The sequence below is a fragment of the Saccopteryx leptura genome, chromosome 1, assembly GCF_036850995.1.
Source record: "Saccopteryx leptura isolate mSacLep1 chromosome 1, mSacLep1_pri_phased_curated, whole genome shotgun sequence".
NCBI classification, from domain to species: Eukaryota; Metazoa; Chordata; class Mammalia; order Chiroptera; family Emballonuridae; genus Saccopteryx; species Saccopteryx leptura.
Genome location: NC_089503.1, coordinates 258,170,938 through 258,196,431, shown reverse-complemented (window position 1 = coordinate 258,196,431; position 25,494 = coordinate 258,170,938). Strand labels below are relative to the sequence as shown.

General features: G+C 51.4%; 1 protein-coding gene across 1 annotated transcript; it reads right to left on the bottom strand.

The window, feature by feature from the left end:
* Window positions 1–2,291: 2,291 nt before the first annotated feature.
* On the bottom strand, window positions 2,292–24,830 carry AP1M1 (adaptor related protein complex 1 subunit mu 1). The gene is made up of 12 exons (XM_066348726.1): window positions 24,684–24,830; window positions 18,648–18,804; window positions 18,142–18,209; window positions 16,386–16,516; window positions 15,587–15,734; window positions 9,300–9,426; window positions 8,345–8,487; window positions 7,781–7,852; window positions 7,037–7,195; window positions 3,850–3,975; window positions 3,183–3,258; window positions 2,292–3,059 (listed from the first exon to the last, which is right to left on the bottom strand). Exons 1-12 carry the CDS (start codon window positions 24,723–24,725, stop codon window positions 3,037–3,039), a joined length of 1,272 nt encoding a protein of 423 aa, XP_066204823.1. The 5' UTR covers window positions 24,726–24,830; the 3' UTR covers window positions 2,292–3,036.
* Window positions 24,831–25,494: the final 664 nt, after the last annotated feature.

Here is a 25,494-nt window from a genome sequence, read left to right as displayed (position 1 = left end):
CCAAACTTGAGTCCTGCCTGACCAGGTGATGGAGAGGTGGATAGAGCATCAGCCTGCAATGCTGAGGACCCAGTTTCTAAACCTCAAGGTCGCCGGTTTGAGCAGTGTTATCCAGCTTGAGTGTGGGCTCATCAGCTTGAGCATGGGGTTGCTGGCTTGAGCGTGGGATCACAGACATGACCCCCATGGTCACTGGCTTGAAGCCCAAGGTTGCTGGCTTGAGCCCAAGGTTGGCTTAAGCAAGGGGTCACTGGCTCAGCTGGAGCCCACTGGTCAAGGTATATTAGAAAGCAATCAATTAACAACTAAGGTGCTGCAAAGAACTGATGCTTCCAATCTCTCTCCTTTCGTGTCTGTCCCTATCTGTCCCTCTATGTCTCGCTAAAAAAAAAAAAAAAAAAAAAAAGAAATTAAACTTGAGTCCTTTTGCCTGTAAATCACCTCTTAGGGTATATTACTGATAACAGTATTGGCTGACTCTTAATCATGTTTTATAATTTTCCAGATGTGCACTCGTGTAGGGTGGCTCTATCTCTGCGGGAGAACCTTGGAGTCACCCCTCCAGAGTCTGCTCCATTTGACTTGGCTTAGGTGTCTCCCCTCTGGGCAGTGTACATTTCAGTCCTAAACTGGTCCTTACAAGACTTCAGGGGAGGCCTTTTCTCCACCGCTCTTCAGCCAAGAGAGTAAAGAGAGCACTTCCCGTCTCCCAGGACCAGAGGGCAGGCAGCTTTTCCAATCAGGCAATCTTCCTACTGTGAGTGTAACCATGCAGGGGTCTCCGTGGCATTTCACCAACCTCCACATGCCCAAAATCCCACCAACAGCCTAGCCCTTAAATCCAAACTCCCACACTTCCAAGAGCACCACCTCATGCTATTTCTTTGGTGCCTGCTTCCTTTGCTTTAGGCTCATACAGACTTCCCCTTTCTTTTTTTTTTTTTTTCTTTTTCATTTTTCTGAAGCTGTAAACAGGGAGAGACAGTCAGACAGACTCCCGCATGCGCCCGACCGGGATCCACCCGGCACACCCACCAGGGGCGGTGCTCTGCCCCCCAGGGGGCAATGCTCTGCCCATCCTGGGCGTCGCCATATTGCGACCAGAGCCACTCTAGCGCCTGAGGCAGAGGCCACAGAGCCATGCCCAGCGCCCGGGCCATCTTTGCTCCAATGGAGCCTTGGCTGCGGGAGGGGAAGAGAGAGACAGAGAGGAAAGCGCGGCGGAGGGGTGGAGAAGCAAATGGGCGCTTCTCCTATGTGCCCTGGCCGGGAATCGAACCCGGGTCCTCCGCACGCTAGGCCGACGCTCTACCGCTGAGCCAACTGGCCAGGGCCAGACTTCCCCTTTCTTGTGGGCTCAGCTGAGCATGTTCATTTTATTTTATGCTTTTGTGTATTTATAGTGGCCTTGCCAGTAACAATCCCCAACTACACTGGTAGCAGAGGGTCCACTCTGCACTATAGATGACCTCTCTCTGTCCCTTGGGGACTCTGGAGACTGGAGTGTATAATGGCAGTGAGAATGGAAAATGAGATCAGACTTAAGGACCTTGGGAGGCCATCAGGCTTGCTGTAATGGGTGCCTCCAAATGCTGTGGACTGAGCCCTGGGCTGGGGCAGTGTTCTTTACTCCAAGTAGGTGGAAGGCTAAGATTCCACTTGGGCTGATGTTCACTAGACTGGCAATGGGGAACTGGGTGATATGGGAGGAGCACAGCCCTTAAAGATAGGGGCTGGCACGTGGAGCGATCATGGTTAGAGGAGCAGCGAGCAGGAGGGCAGGTGCCCGTGCTGGGAAGTCAAGCCACTTCCTGCCCATGCACCTGCCATATTCCCCTCTGTGGATCAGGCATCAGTTCTCAAGCTCCAGTGTGAGTATGAATCACATGCAGGCTCTGTTAACTGGTCTTCTGAGCCATCCCAAGACTCTACCTTGGCAAACTGGGTTGGCCCATGGATCTGCATTTCTAGTGAGCTCCCAGGGGATGCTGAAGCTGCTGGCCTGAGGACCACACTCTGAGAAAGACCATCAGGTTGAGGGGAAGGGCAGCAAGCTGTTGGCAATCTGAGTTGAGGGTTGCAAGTCACCTCGGATGAGGTGAAAGAATTTTCTGGTCCGTCCCAGGGTCCAGTGCAATGGCTCTGCTGTCCACTGACTGCTTATTCCCCCATTCATTTTGGGGGCAAGTTAGAGGTGCTGGGAGCTGGTGACACAGGTTGGTGTAAGCCCCGCACCTGCCCCTGGTCAACTAGGTGGTATCTGCACCAGTCATCTGAGGGAAGGCAGGGTATAATTCATGAAATTTAATCTAATCATGACACGAACAGAGACGGGAGAGGGTGACCAAGCACAGATGCGGATGACCTGTACCCTCTGAGGCCAGTGGCCCTCACTGCACCCGCCTCACATGGTGGAACAAACACTGGTGTGGCTGAGGGACAGCAGTGTGGCACAGGTTGGTCCTGGGGAAGCACCTTATCGAAGCCTGTGGGTCGAGGTGGGAGCCTCCAAGGGGACAAAGTGCTGGGGTTCTGGCCCCAAGTGGAGGATGGCCCACTGTGGAAGGAGGCCGAGAAGGGGTCCTGTCCTCATTAAGTGCTGTGTGTCAGGGCGAGGAGCAGGAGGAGCGGACAGCAGGTTCACGTAAACAGCAACGAAGGAAGAAGACAAAACCCCAGACATCCATGAAACACATGGTCAGAACGAGCCAGCCGTGGCCCTGCGGCAGCTGCTGAGTGTGTCCCCATCTATTTGGTGCCTGGGGCTCAACAGCCTGGAGGCTGCAATGTGACCTCTAGGAGGAAGACTTCACTTTCTTCCCCTCAGACTGACTTGGGGGCAGAGACAGGACATCTGGAAGATGAGACTTCCGGGAGAAGGGGCTTTGAGGACAAGAGTGGTGACAGCACAGCAGGTGTGCCTGGAGGAGGGGGTCTCCTGGCAGAGCCAGGACAGTGGCCAGTGTTGGGGTGTACTCCTCCTTCCAGCAGGCTTGGCAGGCCTTCTGGTGCTTCCACCAGGGCGGCACTGACCCCTCACTGGGTCCGGAGCTGGTAATCTAGGAGACAGGAGGGAGGTATCCATGAGTGCACCCAGGGCAGTCACCTTGGAGGCAGCAGCTTGGCCACTAGGGTCCCTCTCAGAACTCCCTACCCCCGCCCCACAGGTGGGCTGCACGCACCTCCGTTCTGAGTGATGTAACGCACCCACGGCAGGGCCTGGTAGCCGCTCTTCTCAATGATCTTCAGGTAGCGCACCTGGGGCACAGGTAGCAGGGCCCTGAGCACACCATGCTGTCCCCCTCTGGGTGACCCCCATAATCATCCCCCTGAAGCTGGGTGGGGGAGGCTGTGATGAGTGACAGGCGACAGGGGGAGGTGAAGGGTAGCAGTCTATCTGTTCCTCACAGAGACTGTGGGAAGGTGGAGCTGCTTCTAGAAGATGCAGCAGAGCCAGGCTGTGTGCTCACAGATGGAGCCTCTAGAAGACTGCTGGAGAGGGGCCGGGGTTTTCTTCCCCTCGAAGGTTTCCCATGGAGGTGCCCAGGAAGATGGCCCCAGAGAGACAAGTCTGTGGACATTAGAGACTCCGACTTTAGTTCTGGTGGCGAGTGCATCTCCAGGCTTAGAGCTGAAGCACAGGGCCAGGTCTGAGATGAGGACGGGCCTCTTTCTGCCAGGGCTCGGGCTGCCGACAGACAAGCAGAGCTGCGGCGGGCCGGTGAGAGCCCTTTCTAGGCTGGCTGTGTTGCTGTGTGTCACCTGCAATGCTCTGGGCCTGGGCTGACCACAGTTAGTTGTCCCTGCTGTCCACATCTGCTCTGGGCCCTGGCAGCCCTGGGCACGTACCTGGATGCCAGAGGTAGTGAAGTAGGGGATCTCAAACTTGACGCTGATCGGGGGCTTGCCCTCCTTGTCCTCAGCCTCCACGCTGGGCAGGCCAAAGTGGGCCCGCATCAGGTACTCCTTGCCACCCTGGGGAAACAGACAAGGGTGAGGACGGTCAGGCTGAGGCTCTGGCCTGGGCTAACCAACAGCTGACCCTGGAGAACATGGGCTGCCAGCCCGCCCACCGAGCCCTTTCCCATGTGGCTGGCAGATACCCAGCAGCATAGCTCCTCTAACACACGCACACTTACCCTCCAGGCCTCTAGTACTGCCCCCACCAGCCCTACTGCAGACTGGAGGCCATGATGGGCAAAACTATCGAAATCTAAGGATCAACAGAAAGTTTCACAAGCTCCCAGAGACAGAAGACTAACTATTTCAAAGCAAATGAGACCAACAGGCCTCAGGAAGGAAGAAAAGCGGGAGTGTGCAGGTATGGGCGGCCATGGGATGAGAGTCCAAGTGAACACCCATGTATCCAGTGTCAGGAGGATATGTATATGAGAGCAAGAAGGGACTGTCAAAATGAGGAATGAAGAACAGGGAGAGGTAACAAAAGTAAGAGATCAAGGTGGGGGCTGATTGAGGAGCTGGCCCAGAGCTGAACAGTGACTGTGGAGATGGGGCTCGGAGCAGGGCCAGGAATGACTGAACCCAAGTCCTAGAGCAAGGAATAAGGAGTCTTGGCCTGGTCATCTAAGCTCCCAGAGCATCTCACTCCGAGCAGTAGGGAGCAGGGTAGAGCACCAGCCTTGTCACACGTGGGACCCTGCCATCTTGGACCCCCAGGGCTCTGACAGCAGGAGTGGCTGCTTCTATCCCAGAGTAGGGCCGTCCTTACACCTCAGACAGGGCCAGGGCTCCTGACGCTGGGCTCATGCTTCCCTCCCTGGGACAGAGTGGTCACTCTGTTTATAGTTGCTGGGGCCAATCTGAGAGCAGAGACTGTGTCTGACTTGGTGACGTGTCCTGAGTCAAGACTCTGGGACAATGAGGGAAGAATAATATGGTCTTGGCAACAAAGAAATAAAATCAGCCCCATTAGTTGAAACAATAACCAGATCACAATTCTGAGCCTTAGAAAGACAAGGAAATATCAAAGCCAAAGAATGTGCAGAGAAGCCCTTCCACAGGGGGTGAGGTGGGAACATCTCAACACCCACCTCAAAGAGCTCATGCCAACATATGTGAGCTTCAGTCTTCAATTAATGGGAAAACTTACAGTTTGGCCCATGGACCAAAACCTAACTCTGTGCTGCCAGAGCCTCAGAGCAGGGGCTGTTGCCACAGGGAGCATTCAGAGCAAGACTTTAGGCCACAATCCTAGAGACTACCCCATAGGAAGACATAATAATTATGAGCACCTAAAAGCCAACTAACACAACAGCAACTTTTGATGAATGGGAACTGGAGGAGGCAGAGCTGGCCCAGCTCTCAGCCCAGCGGGTAGTGTACCGTCACGGTGCAAACGCAGACCTCGTGGGTGCACATGACAACCTTCTATCCTGGTAACAGAGCCTTACCTTCTCAAGTGCACATGGGATGGGATATTTTCAAACTCTGACCTTATATTGGCCTACAACAAACACTTCAATAAACTCTAAGAGAAGAAACAGTATGAATAACATTCTCTGACCTCAAGGTACCACCTGGAAATGGAAAACAAAAGGCCCTTCTATCAGGAAATTAAAAACCAACCAACCAAACAACCAAACAAAATAATACAACTTAACTCTATCTGACTATAGAATTTCTGGATAATGGTAATATCAAATATAGCAAGTCAGTTGCTATGGGTTACAAAACGAAGGTAGGGCTCAGCGGGACATCTATGGCTTAAATACTTGTTGTATCAATGCAAATTCAGTAACAAAAAATAATTGAGTTAAAAATCTAACTCAAAAAATGAAAATTAGGACAAAAAAGACTAAGAAATTAAAATGAAACACTTACAAAATGGAAAAATATTACAAGTAAATTAAAAAGCAAACCTGAGCCTGACCAGGCGGTGGCACAGTGGATAGAGCGTCGGACTGGGATGCAGAGGACCCAGGTTCGAGACCCTGAGGTCACCAGCTTGAGCGCAGGCTCATCTGGTTTGAGCAAAGCTCATCAGCTTGGACCCAAGGTCACTGGCTCAAGCAAGGGGTTACTCGGTCTGCTGAAGGCCCGCAGTCAAGGCACATATGAGAAAGCAATCAATGAACAACTAAAGTGTCGCAATGTGCAATGAAAAAGTAATGATTGATGTTTCTCATCTCTCCATTCCTGTCTGTCTGTCCCTGTTTATCCCCCTCTCTGACTCTGAGTCTCTGTAAAAAAAAAAAAAAAAAAAAAAATCTGAAAAAAATAAACAAACTACTACATAACCATAACCTTACCAAGGAAAAAGAACACAAAAATATACAAAATAAAAAATAGTCCCTGGCTGGTTGGCTCAACAGTAGAGCGTTGGCCCTGTGCGTGCAAGTTGCCAGTTCAATTCCTGGTCAGGGCACAGAGGAGAAGCAACCATCTGCTTCTCCACCCCCCCTACCCCCCCCACCCCCCCACCCCCCCACCCCCGTCTCCTCCTGCAGCCATAGCTTGAATGAGCAAGTTGGCCCTGGGTGCTAAGGATGGCTCCCTCCATGGCCTCACCTCAGGCACTAAAAAAGCTCGGATGCTGAGCAACAGAGCAGTGGAAGAGCAGATGGGCAGAGCATCAGCCCCAAATAGGGGTTGCTAGGTGGATCCTGGTCGGGGCTCCTGTGGGAGTCTGTCTCTCTGCCTTCCCACCTCTCACTTCATAAAAAAAAAAGAAAAGAAAAAAAAAAAGGGAAAGGAGGAAGGGAAGGAGGCAGAGAGAGAGAAAGAGAGGAAGGCACTAATGCTGAAGGGGAAGAGGGTGAGGCACCCACAAGGTTGGGCCAGCCTCCGCTCTCCCAGAGGCTCCAGCTTTTCTTCGTTGCCTGGCCAGCTCCTCAGCTATCCGCCCTCCTTCCTGACCCTCCCAGAAGCCCCAGGTGCGGATCCTAGCCCTGTACCCTGTCTCAAGGCTTGGGGGGTATCCTGCAGCTGCAAGGCCACAGTGCAATGTGGGACAGAGGGAGCACATGAAATGTAGGCAGAAGTCTGGAGGGGGCACCCTACTGAGAATGGTGCTTACTGGGAAGGACTTGATGGACCACACGATCTCACTGTTTTCAGGGACCCACTTGACACTCCCCACTGTCGTCTTAAACTTGGGTGAGTCAGCATCATTGGGCACGGGGATGTGGATCTCCACGTTGTTGGCTGTTGACCGCCGCTTGAATTGACTCTTGGCCTGGAGAAGAGGACCAAGTGGTCAAGACTGCAAAGGGGAGAAGAGCCCAGCCCCCACCCAGCCAGCCTGCTCCCACAAGGACCACGTGCCCCTTGGCCTGGCCCTGGGGACCCACCACCACGCTGATCCCACACATTCTCTGGTACTACCCATGGCATCTCTTACCACCTGAGATTCTGCGTAAGCTTGAGTCTGATTTTCGTTTCTGCTTTCCTGTTCCTTGGCCTTTGGGGCTTTCCATCCCTCCCTCCGGCCAGCCTGGCCTCCTGAGACAAGGTCTGTGTCCCCACAGCTGGCATGGGCTAGATACAGTTCACTGAGTGGCAACAGTGCCAGCCTTCCTGGTTGTCAGACCACACTGCGTGTCCCCAGCCCACTCTTGAATCTGAGCTCATAGTGAAGAAGCAAGGATGACAGCTACAGGCCTTGTCGCCCAGGACGGGAATCTGAGCTGCACAGCGGCCCCAGCCTTGTGTTAGAACTCTTTGCCAAAGGCTCTGGAAAGGCCAGACACATAGAAACACCCTCACCAGGAAGAACTGTCCCATGCCCCAGGTTGACTCTGTACATAGGACAAACACGTACCTTAATCATGTACTCAATGCGGCTGTGGGAATGCTTCTCAATCACCGACTCAATCCAGATCAAAGGCTTGACCTACCGGGGAGAGTGGAGCCAGCACTCACACCTGGCTGTTTCACAAAGGCGAGACAAGGGACCAGGGCAGGGGACTGTTCAGCCAGGTGTGAGCTCGACACACTGCTGCCTGGGGCTCTTGGGAGTCCACAGCTGCACTAGGTAAGACCAGAATGCAGACACTGAGGCAGCAGGAAGATGCCAAGGGCCTCCATGGAAACGCAGAGAACATGATGGGCCACACTGGACAGGAAGGGGCAGTGGTGCCAAAGGGGCCTGGTACTTCATAAAGTTTGGGTTTTCAAACACAGGTTCCTTGGAGCTAGGGCAGCCCCTGTACCTTCCCTGGGTGTCACCTCATAGATTGGAGACTCATTCTGGATAGGGACTGTCCCAACCACGGGAATTATGCAGGAAACCCATCCCATCCCCACCCTACCCACACCCAGAGCCTTCACGGCCACTGCCCATGGTGAGAGCCAGCCGTAGGGGAGAGGAGCCTGGCGCACTCACATGGGTGTTGAGACGGTAGGACATGAGCTCGAACTCGCCGTCGGGTGGGATGAAGGAGATGGTGCGGTCGTTCTCAAAGCGGGATAGCCGCACACACTGGTGGAACTTCACATCCTCCAGCTCCACTGACTTGCTTTTGCCACCTGAGGGGGGGGCAGTAAGGGCAGGACAGACCTGAGCCTCCAGGTCACTCTCAGCAATGCTCCCACTGCCTGGGGCCCACCCTGGCAGAACAGAGTACACCCAAATCTGACAGTATCCTGGGCAGTGAACAAAGGGGCCTGGTTCTAAGATGACCCTCCCCACCCGTCTCTCCTTACCCACCTGGAGGCTGAGGGCAGGACTGGTTGGCCTGGTTCACACCAAGTCACCAGGCAGGGTAGCTACTCAGAAACGTTTGTTGAAAAACTAATAAGCCCAGCTGTGGGTGTGTGGTGATGGTTTGGGGCTCCTGAGGGCCCTGGCCCTACCGTCTTTTGGGTCCTGGGGTCCCGTCCCACAGAGAGCTGTGTGGGTTGAACCCAGCCCTGGAGGGGAGCTGCTCTAACAGGCTAACGCCTGAGAGGCCCTGATTCCTGCTGCTGCAGATGGAACTGGGACCAGGTGGGTACCACTATTTTGGGCCTAGGGCAGGCTGGGAGGTCGGTGATTAGCTTATAAACACAAAGTTCCAACTATCTGGACCCCTGAGGCTACTCTGGCCCTGCCCTACCACAGGAAGTTCTATTCCCAGGCCGGGTCCATCCTACTAATTTATTACATATTAGTTTTAGGTATCATTAATTTTCACAGTTGTCTTGTAAACAATGTGAAAATACTTCTCAACCATGTGCCTGAGATCAACGTGCTCCTTCACTCAGGTGAACATTCCCTCAGCTCCAACTTGGACCCAGGATGAAGCCCCCTGAGTGAAACCTGCTCTATGCACAGGGCCCCTGTGGCACAGGGTACTCACGGCCCGTGTTGTCGAAGAGGACCTTGTCATTGAGGCCCAGGCGCAGTTCGGGCATGCCTGAGAGGAAAACCCGCATCTTGATGGAACCCACAATCTCACTGCGTAGGACGTTGCCATTGGCACTGACCTGTGGGATGAGGGGAGGCTCCAGCTCGCCAGCCATTGTCCCCCACCATGCTGCATGACTCTCCTCACCACCCCCATCCTCAACACCCTGCTCACTGTCCCCTGAGCTGGGGAAGGCTCACCAGTCTCAACCAGCCTTCATGCCAGGGTCAGTGAGGCAGACACTCGTGGGGCTCACTCTCTAGGCCTTGGGCAACATGAGCTTCTCTTCATGGACAAGCCTGGTGACCTGGGCCTGGAATACTGTCTGAGGGTTCTCCCATGCGCCATGCGCTCTGAGGAGCCCTGAACACTCCACGGTAGACCTGGCAGCTAGTCCATGTGGTGCCTGTGGAGGTCACTGAGCACACATCCCCAGGGCTTGTTAAAGATGGAGCTTCCTACCTGACCAGGTGGTGGCACAGTGGATAGTGCATCAACCTAGCACAGTGGATAGAGGTCACTGAGCACACATCCCCAGGGCTTGTTAAAGATGGAGCTTCCTACCTGACCAGGTGGTGGCACAGTGGATAGTGCATCGACCTGGGATGCTCTGGTCCCAGGTTCAAAACCTTGAGGTCATCAGCCTGAATGCAGGCTCACCAGCTTGAGCATGGGATTGCTGGCTCAGCTGGAGCTCCCCCCCACCCCCCCATCAAGACATATATGTAAGAAGCATTCAGTGAACAACTTAAGTGCTGCTATTATGAGTTGATGCTTCTCACCTCTCTCCCTTCCTGTCAGTCTCTCTCTCTCTTTCTCGCTCAAAAAAAAAAAAAAAAGGATGGAGCTTCTTAAGCCCTGACCCCAGGGCTGCCCTGAAGTCTGATAACCATGGATCCACAATAACAATGCACTTTAAACAGAGAGAAGCACAGCGTCCACATGGACCAAAATGTTCCTCTGCACCAGGTACCCCCTTGGCACCCCTCAACAGTCAGTGGGGCTGGGCTATGACTTGAGCAACTCTACAACTCATGCCAACCAGGAGGTATCAAAGAGTGTGCTTAAAGCTCCCAACAGGCTCATGGGAAAACTGGGACTGTCCCAGGGTCCTTGAGTCCATTTTAGAGAAAAGGACACAAAGAAGGGGAGCCATGTGCTAAGGGAACAGAGCAGCTGGCAGGTGCTAGGGCCACAGCCCTGACCACCACCCCAGAGCGACACTCTGCATAAGGCCACATCCACACCAGCAAGCAGGTCTGGGGCCACCTGGGATACTCAGGCACCAGCCACACTTACATGGTGGAGGGCCTGAGCTCGTATCTCTACAGAGAAGCAGGACATCCTGTCCAGTCTTTAACTTGGAGGTTTCAACAATACCTATGCCCACACGAAAGCCCTTTGCCTCTGATGAGAGCAGATACCTAATGTTGAGTGGATTATGGTCCTGAGGCACACAAAACAGGCCTGAAGGCCCTACAGATCCTGGCTCCACCACCTCCTCACTATACTCTGGCCACACTGGCTCTCCCTGTCCTTATCCCAAAAGACAGTTCCTAACCTCAGAGCAGCCGCCCGGCCTCTGTCTCTCACCAGCCCTGTCTGCCTGTTTCATCTCCTCCTAGTTGAGGGGCTATGCCAAACTGCTTCCTGCTGGGTCAGCAAGCAGACAGTGCTGGGGGCAGGAGGCACTCAGCAAGCACGGTAGACGTGTGTCCTCACTGTCTGCTTGCATCTGGGTCAGCACAGGGAGGCCTCATAGATAGGGACCCTCACTTTCCAGGCTCTGGCTGGCTGCTACTACCATCTGCCTTAATCCATGGGCCCTCGTCCTGTGACTGCCCCTAATTCCTTCCTCTGGGGGGCTACTTCCTCCTTGGAGAGTTGGAACTGCATGGCTTTCTGCAACTAAACACATGAAGTTGCTAAGGCTGGGAAGGAGGGTCCAGGAAGTGGAGACAAAAAGCCACACAGCCCATCTTGGGCCTGTGGGCAGCAATCAGGACAAGCTAGCCTTCCCAGCTGAGCCATGATAGGTGCCCAAAGCCAGAGGAGATCCCTGCCGAGGGATTGGCTGCTAAAGTCTACCACTCTGTCCAGACTTCCAGACTCTGGAGGCGATGTTGACTCAACTGCCAGCTCTGCAAACACACTCAGGCATGAGTGTTCTAATGTGCCTGCATGTTCACACCTGCCTTGTGCTGCCTCCGTGTATGGAGAACAGGGTTCTTCAGGCACAGCCCCCAACACATGCCCCCAAACCTTCTGAACTCTCCACACTTTCCCACACAGCAGTTTATAAGCTGATCTTAGGACTTGCTTTATCACCCAGGACACCATAGAGAGATGGACTACGTTTGGGGCTCAACAAACAATTTAAACCAAGGTCCTAAGGTAGGAGGGGAGCATAGTTAACTAGTGAGGCCACCATCTTGCCCTTTGGCTTAAAATGTACGTAGGTAAATACCGTTACCTTAAGTCTACTGGGCACATCTCTTTGGGAAGCACTCTCAATAATGCTGTGTCTGGGAACTCAGCCTCCAGAAATCCCTCCCAGGTAAGGGAGATGTCCAAAATGCATGTCTGAGGATGCATAAGCATGCTCATTTCACACCGTCTGTTACAATCATAATGGGCTGCCTGAGCCGCCCCAACAGTGTAGTCAGGGCAATAACCAATGTGGAGACAGGCAGGGTGCAGGGGAGGTGGAGCTGGCTTGCATTCGTTCTTAGCCACCAAATTCAACTACAAAACCTGGACAGGAGGCACAGGCAAGCATGGGAAGACTGAGAAGTTCAGCAGGAGGAGCCAAGAAGGAGCCCGCCCCACCCTGCCCCGCTCCCATGTGAATGTGCAGAGGAATTGGGAAGTAGAAGTGAGCCCCCGGGTACAGACCTGGCTCTCTCGAACCCTCTGGCTCTGGCTCCAGAAGCGGATCTCCTGCTGCTCAGGGGGAGTATATAAACCTCCTGCTTCCCCCACTTCTCTGCTCTCATGTTCCAGGCCCCAGGCATTCTAGTTGCTGTTCTGAATCCTGCACACCCAGGATTCAGGCTCAAGTGCTGACAAGGGCGACACAGTGGGGAGCTAGAACCTCAGAACCAAAACAACAAGCCCCAGGCAGCTAGAAAGTACCAACCAGGCAGATAGCAGAGAGCGTGGGTTTCAGGAAAGCAACCCCATCAAGTTGTTCATGTCTCTAGACCAGTGTTTTTCAACCAGTGGGCCGTGAGACATGGTCAGGTGTGCTGTGGGGAAATTAAACATGGGTCCCCAAACTACAGCCCGCAGAGGCTATTTATCCGGCCCGCCGCCAGCCGCCTCCATCCGAACATAAATATTCCCCTCACAATCCCTCCAGCTATCAGCGACAGGAAGAGTGGAGGCACAGGGAATGCTCACTGACCAATCACCTTCTAGGATTTATACTGACCACTAGTGATGAACCAATAGTAGGCCGCCTCTCATCCACACCCAGGAAGGTCCCCACTCGGGCTGCCGCGCACTTGTCATTGTGTGGCCGCAGTGAGTAGTTGAAGCTGCTACTCCTCCCCATGGTCCCGATTTCTAATCCTGTCAGGACTGGAGGTAAATGTTGCCAGCACTAGATGAAGCCTCAGCCTCAGCTGGTTATGTCTATCCTGATGGTGTATATAGATATTTGACCTTTTTCTTTTTAAAAGAGGCCCCCGCAGAGGGTGATATACAATGCATCACAATGTTATCTAACTTTAAAGCTAAAGTTTGCTGATCTTCCTTTGGACAGTTTTTGGTTATCTGTTGCCAAGGAGTTCCCCATTCTGGCCAACAAAGCTATTTTGACATTGCTCCCGTTTCAATCACGTATCTATGTGAGCTGAGTTTCTCAAGCTTGACTGCGATAAAAACTAAAAACAGAGAGACTGAGAACTGTTGAGGAAGAGCTTCGTGTGTGTCTTTCTACCATTCCTGCCAGGATATCCCTTTTGTGTTCATGGAAACAGGCCCAGGTTTCACACTAAGTGAGTATAAATACATTTAGAAACTATATTATTAACTATATGTATAATATGTACTGTGTTAGAGTGTCATTTTGGTAGGTGGTGTGCCCCAGGATTTTGTAAATGTAAAAAATATGTCGCGGCTCAAAAAAGGTTGAAAATCACTGCTCTAGACATATCTTCGGAGAATCACATTACCTAATTTTCAGACTTATTCTAAAATTAGTTATCAAGACAGTGTGGTATCGGAGAAGCAATAAATACACAGATCAATGGAACAGAATGGATAGTCCAGAAATAGTCTTGCACAAATATACCCAATCGAATCTTGACAAGAATGCAGAAGTAATTCAATGCAGAAAGGATAGTCTTTTCAAAAAATGATGTCAGAACTGCAAAACACTGTGCTATGTGCAAGCAAAAAAAAAAAGAAGGATCTAAACCTCATACCTTATGTAAAATTTAACTCAAAATTGATCATAGATTCAAATGTAAAACTATAAAGAAAATTTAGAATCAATTTTTAAAAATCAATAATTGGACTTTCTAAAAACGTTTCCTCTGTGAAAGACACTGCCAAGAGGATGAAGAGACAAGTGACAGACTAGGAGGGGACATCTGTAAACCACATAACCAACAAATTATATCCAGAAGATATAAAGAACTCTCAAAACTCAATAATCAGAAAAAAAAACGGCCCAGTTTAAAAGTGCTCAGAAGACATGAAGAGACGCTTCTCCAAAGAGTCTATGTGGGTGACAGAGAAACACATAACAAGATGTTCAACAGCATGAGCCATTAGGAAAATGCAAAATTAAAGCCATGACGAGATCCCACTACATTCGTATTATGATGACAGAAATAAAAATACTGCTTAAGGATGTGAAACCACCAGGACTCTCACATGTTACTGGTAGGGATGCAAACTGGTGCAGCCACTCTGGAAAACAGTTTGGCAATTTCTTATAAAATCAAACATATACTTAGCATATGACCCAGCAATCCTGCCTCTTAGTATTTGCCCTGGAGAAATGACAAGTTCTGCCTACATATAAATCTGTGCACGAAATGTTTATAGCAACTCTGTGCAAATGCCAGACACTGAAAACACCACAATGTTCTTCAGTGAGTGAATGGATAAACACATTGTGGTTCAGAATATAAAATAAATATAAATAAATATTAGAAGAAACAAACTTTGAATAAACACAGCAACATGGAGGAATCTCAAAGGCAATATGCTGAGTAAAAGAAGCCAGGCTCAACATGACAATCTCAAAAAGACAGAACTATAGTAACGAGGACCAGATCAGTGTCTGCCATAGGTTGGAGAGAGGCAGGAGGGTGACGGGCTGTTTGGCACCCTGATAGATAATGATAACAGGTACACAGAGATGCACATATTCTAAAATTCATAGGTCAACTTTAACTAATGATAATTTAAAAATAAAATTAAAGAAAAAAAACAAAGATATGTAAAACAATAACCCTCTCCCCCCAAAAAACAAGTTGTAGAAGAAGCACGCCTTACGTTCTCTGTTTTATAGACAAACAATGATGTTTGTAAACCTACAGAATGAAGTCCCAAAGATGACAATGAATTCTTAAGCCAGCTGAGCTTTCTGATTATGGAGCCTTTCACTTTCTAACTTAATATACTTTTTTTTTTAATGTTCACATATTGATTCTAAGTAAGAACAAAAGCTCACAAAGACAAAACAAGCTCATGTTCAAACTGAATCCCGCTGATCTATCACATGGAACCGAAATATCTCTCAGAGCTTTGCTAGTTTTAAAAGCCTAAGTACTTTTACAACAATCATGGAGAAGACAAAATTTAAAAAAAAAGAGCCCTGGCTGGTTGGCTCAGTGGTAGAGTGTCAGCCCAGCATATGGATGTCCTGGGTTTGATTCCCGGACAGGGCACACAGGAGAAGCGCCTATCTGCTTCTCCACCCCTCCACCCATTTTCTGTCTCTTTCTTCCCCTCCTGCAGCCATGGCTTGATTGGCTTGAGTGAGTTGGCCCCAGGTGCTGAGGATGGCTCCATGGCCACCGCCTCAGATGCTAAAAAATGGCTCTGGCTGCAATGGAGCAACAGCCCTAGATGGGCAGAGCATCGCTCCCTGGTGGGCTTGATGGGTGGATCCCAGTAGGGGTGCATGTGGGAGCCTTTCTGCCTCCCCTCCTCTCACTAAAAATAAAAATAAATACATAAAAAATTAAATTTAAAAAAGAAAGAAAAGAAAGGAAGTCTACCAAGAGGTTGACAGACTCGATGACGTCCAAGAACACCTCGTTTTTCCGGTACTTGATGCCCTCAGACCGCCAGGACACTGCGTTGGTAACAGTGGCTGGAGGGCGTGGTGCCCCCGTTTCCAGCTTGTGGCCTTCCTGAGTGATGTACCTGTGGGACCATGCTCAAAGTTAAGGGGTCAGTCACTGACTGTCTTGGAGAAGGCCCCTCACTGCAGCAGGCTCCAGAAATGGCAGGCTCTGGTTCCACCTATGGCTGTTTAATTCAAGAATATCTTACAATTCCAAAAAATCCAGCAAACTCATTGGGGGGGGGGGGGTCCAAGGAGACAGCGGCAGTGAGGAAAACCACTACTCGCATACAGAGGGGGACTGATCCTTGGGAAGTAACCTGGTGACCCCACTCCCACTTGGGGAACAACAGGTACAAGACATGGGCAATTTACATGGCTTCTCTGAGAGTCCCTTTGCTCCCCTGAACGAGAGACAGCACCTCAGATTGTGAATCAAGTGGGTGTAAAGTGCTTACGCAGGGCCCAGTTCACAAAAAAGTGCTTAATCCATGGTGGCCATTATTTGAAGGACAGGATTCCAGAAAAAGATATTTTATCACAGCCTCCTTTATGAGAGTAAAAAAAAGTTAGGGACTGACTACCTAACAACCATACATTTAGTGCATGTCTGTGGATGAAAAATAAAGACCTACTAACAGAAAAATGCTCATGATATGCAAGGCTGCTGCAGGGGAAGGATCCCCAACTGCCCACTGCTGGGAGCCCCGGCCCCCACCCCGACTACTCACTCCTGTAGAATCTTGCTGTCTGTGGTCTGGGGGTAGCCGAAATCCATGAGCTCATCCAGCAGCTCATAGATGATGACGAAGTTGTCGCGGATGCTCTCCTCCTCCAGCTCCTTGAAGTACTCTGAAAACACCTGTGGGTGGCAGAGGGGGCAGGCAGAGGGCTGAGAGGAAGGGTGGAGAAGGGAGCCACCTGAACAAAGCCATGCCCTCATGCCCCAAGGCCCAGAAACAGCCCTTTTGCCACAGCGGCATTTGCACATTTTCTAGGCTTGGGGACATACTACACACTAGACCTTTGACTCAGGAAATGAGGGCAGCAGTGTGGCTAAGAGGTGGGAAGCAAGGTAGGCGTCATAGACATCCTCTGAGGCCTGGTCAGAAGCCCCACAGTCCTGTGGCCCACTCTCCTCCCCTCCCTGAGAGATAGCCCAGGCCTGCGGCCCCTTTGCAGCTTCTCTTTAATCCCCACTGTCACTCTTGGTCTCTGGCCGGAGCCACTGGGGACAGAACAAGTGGTGCTTCTGGAGACTCTGGCCTCCCTGAGTTGCCAGTGTGTATAGCTGTGCAGACAGATGCAGGGTCTCCATTTCAGCAGGACATTAAAAGGCTCAAGAAAAGAATGCCAAGGGAGAAATGTTTCATTAGCACTAACACCAAAGGAAGGTCACCAAAGCAGAGAGAATTGCCTGGCACTCCAGGGAGAACCTCCCCCTTCCCACTTCCCCACCCTCAGGCCCCACTGCAACAACCCCAGCACTCCACAATGGAGCCCACCTGCTGCTCTCCTTCCCTGTGCCCTCACTGCCAGACCAGCCCATTCCTCAGAGTTCAGCACAGGTGACTCCTGGGCTAGCTGCACACTGTGCCACTGGAAGTATGCAAGTTCTCCTGGGCCCACCTGGATCTCCTGGGTCTGATTCTCCACTGTCTTCGACCCCACACCCAGTGTCAGCCAGGCACCTCCATTTCTCTTCTAGAAGCTACAACTACCTCATCAGTGGCCTCCCTGCTGCCCTCACATTTTTTCTGCACTCAGCAGCCAGATATTGTAATAACTCAGATAAGGTGGACACTCCTTGCTTAAAGCCTTCCATAACCTCTCATCACATTTGGAATGAAATCTAAACTCACTAAGCCTTATATACCTCCCCACACTCCTAACCATGGTTCAGTCCCACCAACCTTGTTGACCTCAGCCCAAACTTTGTTCCTCACTCCCTATGTCTTGGGCACACTAGCCTGCCTGATGTTCCCTGACTGTACCGTGTACTCCTGCCCCAGGGCATTTGCATCTGCTGCTCTCGCTGGTTCCTTATCCCGCTGTCAGCCTGGGCCTGGCATGTGTCAGCTCTCTCCATGGTGGGCCTCTACTTTGAGTGCCCCCCAAGAGATTCTGAGTAGAGCCTGGCTCTACCCTTCTCTGGGTTACCTCATCTCTCCAACCCCTGACTCTCAGCTGGCCAGCCTCTGCCCTTCCAAACCAGCTGGTCCCTCCTGGAATCAGGGGCACCCCTATCCTGAGCCCCACCATCTCCTATTCACTTTTCTCTTCTCAGTGGGCGGGGGGGGGGCGGGGGAAGTGTAAGGAAGGCTATTGAATCCCATACACTGGGCAGCTGGAGCTCCCCTATCCCACTTCCTGGGGTTTCAGCCCCAGAATTCCTTGGGGATGCTGCAACTCTTGGGTGGCTGGTACGGGAGCACACAACAGAGCCAGGTGACCAACACCCTCCGGGGCCCCTGTGGCTCGACTCACCTGCACTACCTTGTAGAGAAAAGAGAACACTAGCGACACACACGCATTCTTCTTGGAGGTGGCAACCACTGCATAGCAGCTGCAGTTAAGGAGTGTACAGAGGCCTGGGCCGCCACCTCACAGACCCCAGGGCTTGGAGCCTCCCCCAGCTCTACCCTATCTGTTCATTCCCCATCTCATTTAAGGTGATATCCTATGAGAAACTGCAGTATACATCTGCTACCAGTGTGCCACCTCCTCAGGGAAGCCTTTCTGGATCCTCATATCAGGTGAAAACTCCACACACCCCTTCCTTTTCTAAAACTCATCACCCTTGTTGTCATGTGTTCTCTGCCCATCTCCTCAGGCAGCAGGAAGCTTCCTGGAGGGTGGGGCAGGGCTGGGCCTTGCTGTGCCTGGGCCAGCTCTGGGCCAAGCCAGCGCAGGTGCTGGCAGCTCTCAGCTGCACGTGTGGACGCACACATACATGTCCACAAGAGTCCCCAGGAGCTCCCGCAAAGGGATACGATACAGGTTGTTGTGCTTGATCCACATGAAGCGGACACCTCCATGGGCCAGTATGGGTGACAACATCCCCTCCTCCTCTTTCTCCATCAGGATGGGCATGAAGTGCTCCACTTCTGACATGTCCACGTCACCTCGGTAGTTCCGGCAGATGAGTACCTGGGCAGGGACGGAAGGGAAGGGAGGGAAGACACTTTCATTTTGAATGCCTGGGCAGGGCTGAGCCACACCAGCTTCTGTCCCTTAGGGCAGAGGTCCCCAACCCTTGGGCCGCGGACTGGTATTGGTCCATGGGCCATTTGGTACCTGGTCCGCAGAGAAAGAATAAATAACTTACATTATTTCCGTTTTATTTATATTTAAGTCTGAACGATGTTTTATTTTTAAAAAATGACCAGATTCCCTCTGTTACATCCGTCTAAGACAGGGGTCCCCAAACTTTTTACACAGGGGGCCAGTTCACTGTCCCTCAGACTGTTGGAGGGCCGGACTATAAAAAAAACTATGAACAAATCCCTATGCACACTGCACATATCTTATTTTAAAGTAAAAAAACAAAACGGGAACAAATACAATATTTAAAATAAAGAACAAGTAAATTTAAATCAACAAACTGACCAGTATTTCAATGGGAACTATGAGCCTGCTTTTAGCTAATGAGATGGTCAATGTGCTCCTCTCACTGACCACCAATGAAAGAGATGCCCCTTCCAGAAGTGTGGCAGGGGGCTGGATAAATGGCCTCTGGGGGCCGCATGTGGCCCGCGGGCCATAGTTTGGGGACCCCTGGTCTAAGACTCACTCTTGACGCTTGCCTCAGTCACGTGATACATTTATCCGTCCCACCCTAAAGGCTGGTCCGTGAAAATATTTTCTGACATTAAACCAGTCCGTGGCCCAAAAAAGGTTGGGGACCACTGCCTTAGGGGATCCCAGTCACATTTCTGTCCATCGAAGGGCATAGACTGGAGGCAAACTGATTGCTACCCCCCATGGACTTCTTCAAGGAGTGTTTCCCAAGTGAACTCCTACAGGGGCCAGCAGAGTTTTTGCAGGGGAGGGTGGCAAGGATCCAAGACTGGATTGCTTGGGAGACACCAGGTGCTGTAACAATGTCCCACAGGCTCTCATTGCAGATGTTCTCAGAGCCTTCCCTGTGCTAACCCACCCTGCTCTTCTTTCTGTGTCAGGGCACTTGTTTGGGGGATGCTGCTGAGTGCTCGCATCTCTCAGAATCACCCCTCCCTGCCCCATGGCCCTTATCCTGGTCTTTCTCTTCCACAGACTGTGGGTTTGGACACGCAGCATCTGGAACCCTCGTCCACTGTCAGTGGGAACAAAGAATGGGACAACCACTTTGGTAGAGTTTGGCAGGTTCTCCCAAAGCTAAACCAGCTTATGAATCAGTCATTCCTCTCTCAGGTATTTACTCAAAGGAAATGAAACCATACTGTTATTATGAAGGCTCAGACATGAATGTTTATGAAAAGGAGTAACCGCTGATACATGCAACAGCATGACGGAATCTCAGGATGACTGGGCCATGTGAAAGAAACCAGACAACAGGTAACACATCCCACTTCTATAAAATCCTGAGAAATGGTGACAGAAAACACATATGGCTGCCTGGGGACAGGCTGGACAGACATCTGGACAAAAGGGGTGTGAGGAATCTTTAGGGAGTGACAGAATGTGTTCTTATGGCTTCCTGGGTATATAGGGGTGGGCAGAAATAGGTTTACAGTGTTCATATGGAACAAGGCATGCAGTTTTGTATTACAATAGCTTTATCAACTCTGTGCTTCATGTACTTACAACTGTAAATCTACTTTTGTCCATCCGTATACAATGACTGACTCATCAACCTTTAGGCTTTAAATAAGCCAGTTTGTTACATGTAAGTTACACATCCCTTAAGCAATAAAAAAGAGGTCTGAGGCTTTGACAGCCTGAGCAAGACTCTATTTGGAGATGCTGCCTAGAGCTGCTGCTGCTGCTGCCGTTTTTGTGGGCCCATGAGGACAACCAGCTGCAAGACTCAGAAAGGCACTGAGATCATCACTGAGCTGACCAACCTGGGAACTGCCTGCCTCAGAACCTGTAGGTTATAAAATACATTATTGTCTTTAGCGTTTTAAGCCGGGGGGGGGGGGGGGACGGGGTGAGGGAGAGATGGAGAAAGAATACCTTCCTATCCTAGTTTCTCTTTCCCGGCCTGTGGACAAGGTACTCTGTCCCATTCCTGCTGAGGCTTAGGCCTCTTAGGGACCCGGGACCCGGTGAGTGAACTTGTGGGTACCAGGACCAGGCTAAGAGACTCCCACATACTCCCTTATATACTCCTTGCCAACAGTATATACTGCCTCATACACTGCCCCAACCATGAGGCGGGACTGTTATTTTTACAGAAATGAATGGTGATGCCTGGAGAGGTGCAGCTATTTCCCTGAGGTTCCACAACAAGCAAAGCTGAATAAGGATTCTAGCCCTACTTCCACTCCCTGCAGGGCTGCTTCTGCTTGCTAACACATTGCTTTCTTGAGCTTCTCAAGGCCTACTTTCTTCTTCAGGTAGCCAATTGTGGGGGCGGGGGCTGGGGCCGGCATGGAGCCCCAGGGGGCCCCCAGAGTGCTCAAAGAAAGAGCAGGAGGCAATTTGCTCTCACCAAAGATACACAGAGGCCTGCTCACTCAGCAAGCACACACCACTTGTCCCTCTATTGTGGCACTGTTTTGGGCCTGATGACACACAGGTCACCAAGACAAATGGGGTCCCTACACTGGCACACTTGCTTGAGGGAACTGAAAGCATCCCTGAGGATATGACCTTTAAACTGAGGCCTGAGGGAACAAAAGCAGAGGGACCAGTGTGCCTGAGAGGCCATTGGTGTGGGGTCAAAGCCCATGGGGGGACCTGGGAGCACTAGTTAGGTGGAGTGAGTAGTCTCTAAGCAGGGTCCCAGATGAGACTGCAGTCTACTCCAGCCTGTTCACACAGAATGAACTGCAAATCTGTTCCCACGGCTATCTGCCTCTTCACAGTCCCTTCAGTGCCCCCCTGCCCATGCTCCTCTGGCTCACTGCATTCTAGCCATCCTGGCCCCTTGCTGGTCTCTGAGCAGCACATCTGCTCCTGCCTTGGGGACTTTGCAATTCTCACTGCTCAGAATGCCGTGACCTGGCTCTTCTCATTTCTCAAGCCTTGACTCATATGGCACCTTCTCCAAGAAATCCTTCCTTCCTGCTTGCTCTGGCTGTGAGATCACATCCCATTACTTTCTACCCCCAACATGAGTTTACCTCACTGCCCACATCACGACAGTCACTTCGCCTGTCACTTCTGCTGGAGTTTAACACTCCCTGAGAACAGTGACCATTTTCAACTCATTCATGGCCATGTTCCACCATCCAGAACAGAGCCTGGGCTATGGTAGCTGCCTCGGGGGGGTGAGTAAAAAGAGGTCAGGGTAATGCCCAGGTCTCCAATGTGGGAAGTCCCATGGATGGTGTTGTCACTCACTGAGATGGAGGGAGAACAGGTCTGGGGGGGGGGGGGAAGGTGGCAGTTCATTTTGAGAAATGCCAAGTTTGCCGTTGCTGCGAGACCTCCATGGTGCCCTGCACGCCAGTGGGTCTCCAGATAAGTGCTCTGGACTACAGTACAAATTTGAGAGTCACTGACACACTGACATGAATTAAAGCCAGCCTGAAAAAAAGGACAGTATGGGAGGCATACCTAGGCCGGAGTCTGAGGAGCTGACATCCATGGGGACCAGCAGCCAGTGAGAGAAATGAGGGAAACAGTGCAGTAACCTGGAGGCCAGAAGCTGCCAAGGAGGGGAGTGAGTGGCATCGAGAAGCAAAAAAGATAAGGGCAGAGAAGTGTCATGGAGGGCTTTCCATCAACTAAGTATGGCCATGCAAGTTTCCTTGGCAATCAGAGGCTCTGGTTAACAGATAGATGTGTGGTTTTAAATTTCTTGGTGTGCCATGACCTTATTTGGGGTTAAATGCAGTTATTGCAGGAGGCAAACTTTCAAAACACGCAGTCTATGGGGAGTGGAATAATAAATGACACGATGGCTGCTGAGGATGAGAAGGATGCCATGGCTGCTTCAGGGGCTTCCTGCCAAGCAGGGCTGACCATGCTGCTCCTGGGCTACAAGCTCCTTGTAGTGGCTCCTCCATCCTGAGATCAAAATGGCTCCCTCTGGTTCTTCTTCCTGTCTGGACGTCCTTAACACCTATGGCCCTCCTTGTGTCATCCTCTACACTCCAGCATTATCCAAAATTTTTGGCTGCTCCTCACCAACTGAGCCCATTGCAACACCTTCTTATCCACTTAACTGCTACCTGGTCACCATTCTAGCTCTTCCAGGAAGCACTGTAACCAACTCTCCAGCCAAAATGAAGGTTGCATAATTGCATTATGTGGGGGCCTTGTCCATGCCCTTATAGCTAACTTGGGTCTGACCATTTGGATCCTTGTGTTTCCCCTGCCAGACCTCCAGGCCCATGGGGGCTAGTACGAACTATGGACCCAGAGTGATGAAGGCCTATGCCCAAGGACCCAATGGTGAGCAGCAAAGATGAGTTTTGACTTCAACCCTAACTCCACAGTCATGGTGAAAAGGTCAGCACAGGCCTGGTACTTGTTAGATGCTGCTGAAATGTTTGCTGAAGGAACAAGTGAGCTGCAACAGGCAGCCTGTGGGACCTCTGCGGACATGTGGTGGCCAAGGTGGAAGCAGAAGATATACCAGGACTGAGAAACCCACCTAGCATACACCTAGCCTTGGCATGCCCTGTGTCTTTCCTTGCCCCTAAGATGGCTGGGGAAGGAAGCCCAACATTGGGAATCACTGGCTATTGACCCTGGGTGGCATCCAATGCAGGCAACCCACTCAAGGAACTCTGGGAAAGTGCTCGGGTGGGGAGTGGGTCAGGAAGAAGCAGCACTTGAACTTCACGTCCTCCTGCTTCTGAGCTAACGCCTGCTCACACCACCTAGGCTGGACACCCACAGTTCTCTCACTGATTAATGTAGGACTTCAAGTTTAATGTTGTTGCACTTGTTCTTGTTGCTCCCAGATGCAAGGGCCTGATATTTACTTGCCTTCTATCCAGCAGGATGGAGTAGGTGGACGGCAGCAGACCACTTCTAAATGGATTTGAGAGACCTCCTTTAAGCAGCTTTCTTAGATATCCCTGGAGGAGGATCCTGGGTCCTAATTATGTCCAACTCCTCCTTCATGTCCCAGCTAGATTTGTCACTCACACTGGGAAGCCTTCCTGACCCCCAGTCAAGGTTGAGCCTCTCTGTTATATCCTCATTGCAGCTCCATTACAATTTACATTTATTTGTATTTCTTGAGACTGTGAGCTCCAGGAGGACAGCACCGGACTCTGATTTTGCTCACGAAAGGCGGCCCAAGGTTAACATCCTGCCTGGTACCTAGGAGGTGCTCCTCACATTATCAGCTCAATGAACAAGTGGTTCTGGGTTCAACTCCTAAACCTGCCACTTCTATAACCAGTGTGACCTTGGATGGTGGAATCTCTCTATGCCTCATTTTCTCCCTTCTGTAAAATGGCTCTCCCACCACTCACCACACCTAACTCTTGTAACTTAAAGTCACAACAAAACGTTAATACATTCATACAGAGAATGGCACAGAGAAACAGCCTGACAAACAAGCTGCTGCACTTACAGAGGGCGGGGCGGGCCCGAGGGCACACTGGTCCCAACTTGCCCCGCCACCTCCAGCCAAGGGTCGCGCCGCCGCTCGGCTCTAGGCCTGGGTGCAAAGCCGGCTGCAGCTCGCCCTCCTGCGGGCCTCACAGAGGCCTAAGCCCTCTGCTCACAGAAAGAGCGGGGTCGTGCAGATCGGTTACCTAGCAACAGGGTGAGGCTATCGGTTTCTTTGCTTAGGACCAGGGTGGGTCCCATTTGCTGGTTACCCAGCAACAGGGTGGGTCCCCAGGGGTGAGGTCCTCGCCGGTTGCATGGCAACGGGGAGGGTGGGGAGCCCTCCGTACCTTGCCCTTCAGGTCCAACACGTAGACGGCACTGGCGGACATGGCGGCTGCGGGAAGCCTCGGCAGTGGCCGAGGGTGGAGGCAACGGCAGAACTGCCCGGCGTTGAGTAAGGCCAGGAACTCCCCGCGACGGTTAGGCTCCACTTCCGGTCCAGGGAGCCGCGCGGGGACCGTTATGTCCGGTCGGGGGAGGAACTACCAGAAATGCGCAGGCGCAGGACGCCCAATGGGACCTTATTTCTCGCTCCCACCTACAGCATCCCGGAAAAAAGACCCAGAGGGGCGCGTTCGGGAAGAGCTGACTGATACAGTGCAATCTCTATCTGTCCAGTCGGGTGAATAATACTCGGCAGCTGGAAACTCCGTCCTGTGGGCTAATTTGGAGAGAGATTCCCCCTCGTGGATCCACCTGGGGTCCAGCCCTGTGGAATTTAAGGTGCTGGTTACTTAGAAAGGGTGCAAACAAGCCTTGAATGGCAATGAAGACTAATCAACAGTCACTACCTGTCACCTGTATGTGTCAACATTCGTCAGTGAACAAGCGTGCCTGTTGATTGCCTAGAATGACCTAGAGTCACGCCCCATAGAACCTAGGCAAAAAGCACGTGTTTCATTTCTGTAGTTAGTGGCCACTGATGGGTAATGCAATTGATTAGTCAATTGAATTATATCTCATTTGCTTTTATGAACTTTAGGCTGGGGAGAAATGCCTGCGTTCTGTGCCATGGAAACATCAGTACCTTGGGGATCCCAACTTTGCAGTATCAGAACCATTTACTTGCGTTGCCTGCCTCTCACTTTTCATCTTCCT

What these genes read in the sequence shown, in the direction of transcription:
- AP1M1 (XM_066348726.1), bottom strand. Translation starts at nt 24,725, where the DNA reads ATGTCCGCCAGTGCCGTCTACGTGTTGGACCTGAAGGGCAAG. An exon ending in TGTTGGACCTGAAGGGCAAG is followed by an intron (nt 18,805 to 24,683) that starts GTACGGAGGGCT and finishes GTCCCTGCCCAG; the next exon opens with GTACTCATCTGCCGGAACTA. An exon ending in GCATTGAGTACATGATTAAG is followed by an intron (nt 7,196 to 7,780) that starts GTACGTGTTTGT and finishes CCTCTTCTCCAG; the next exon opens with GCCAAGAGTCAATTCAAGCG.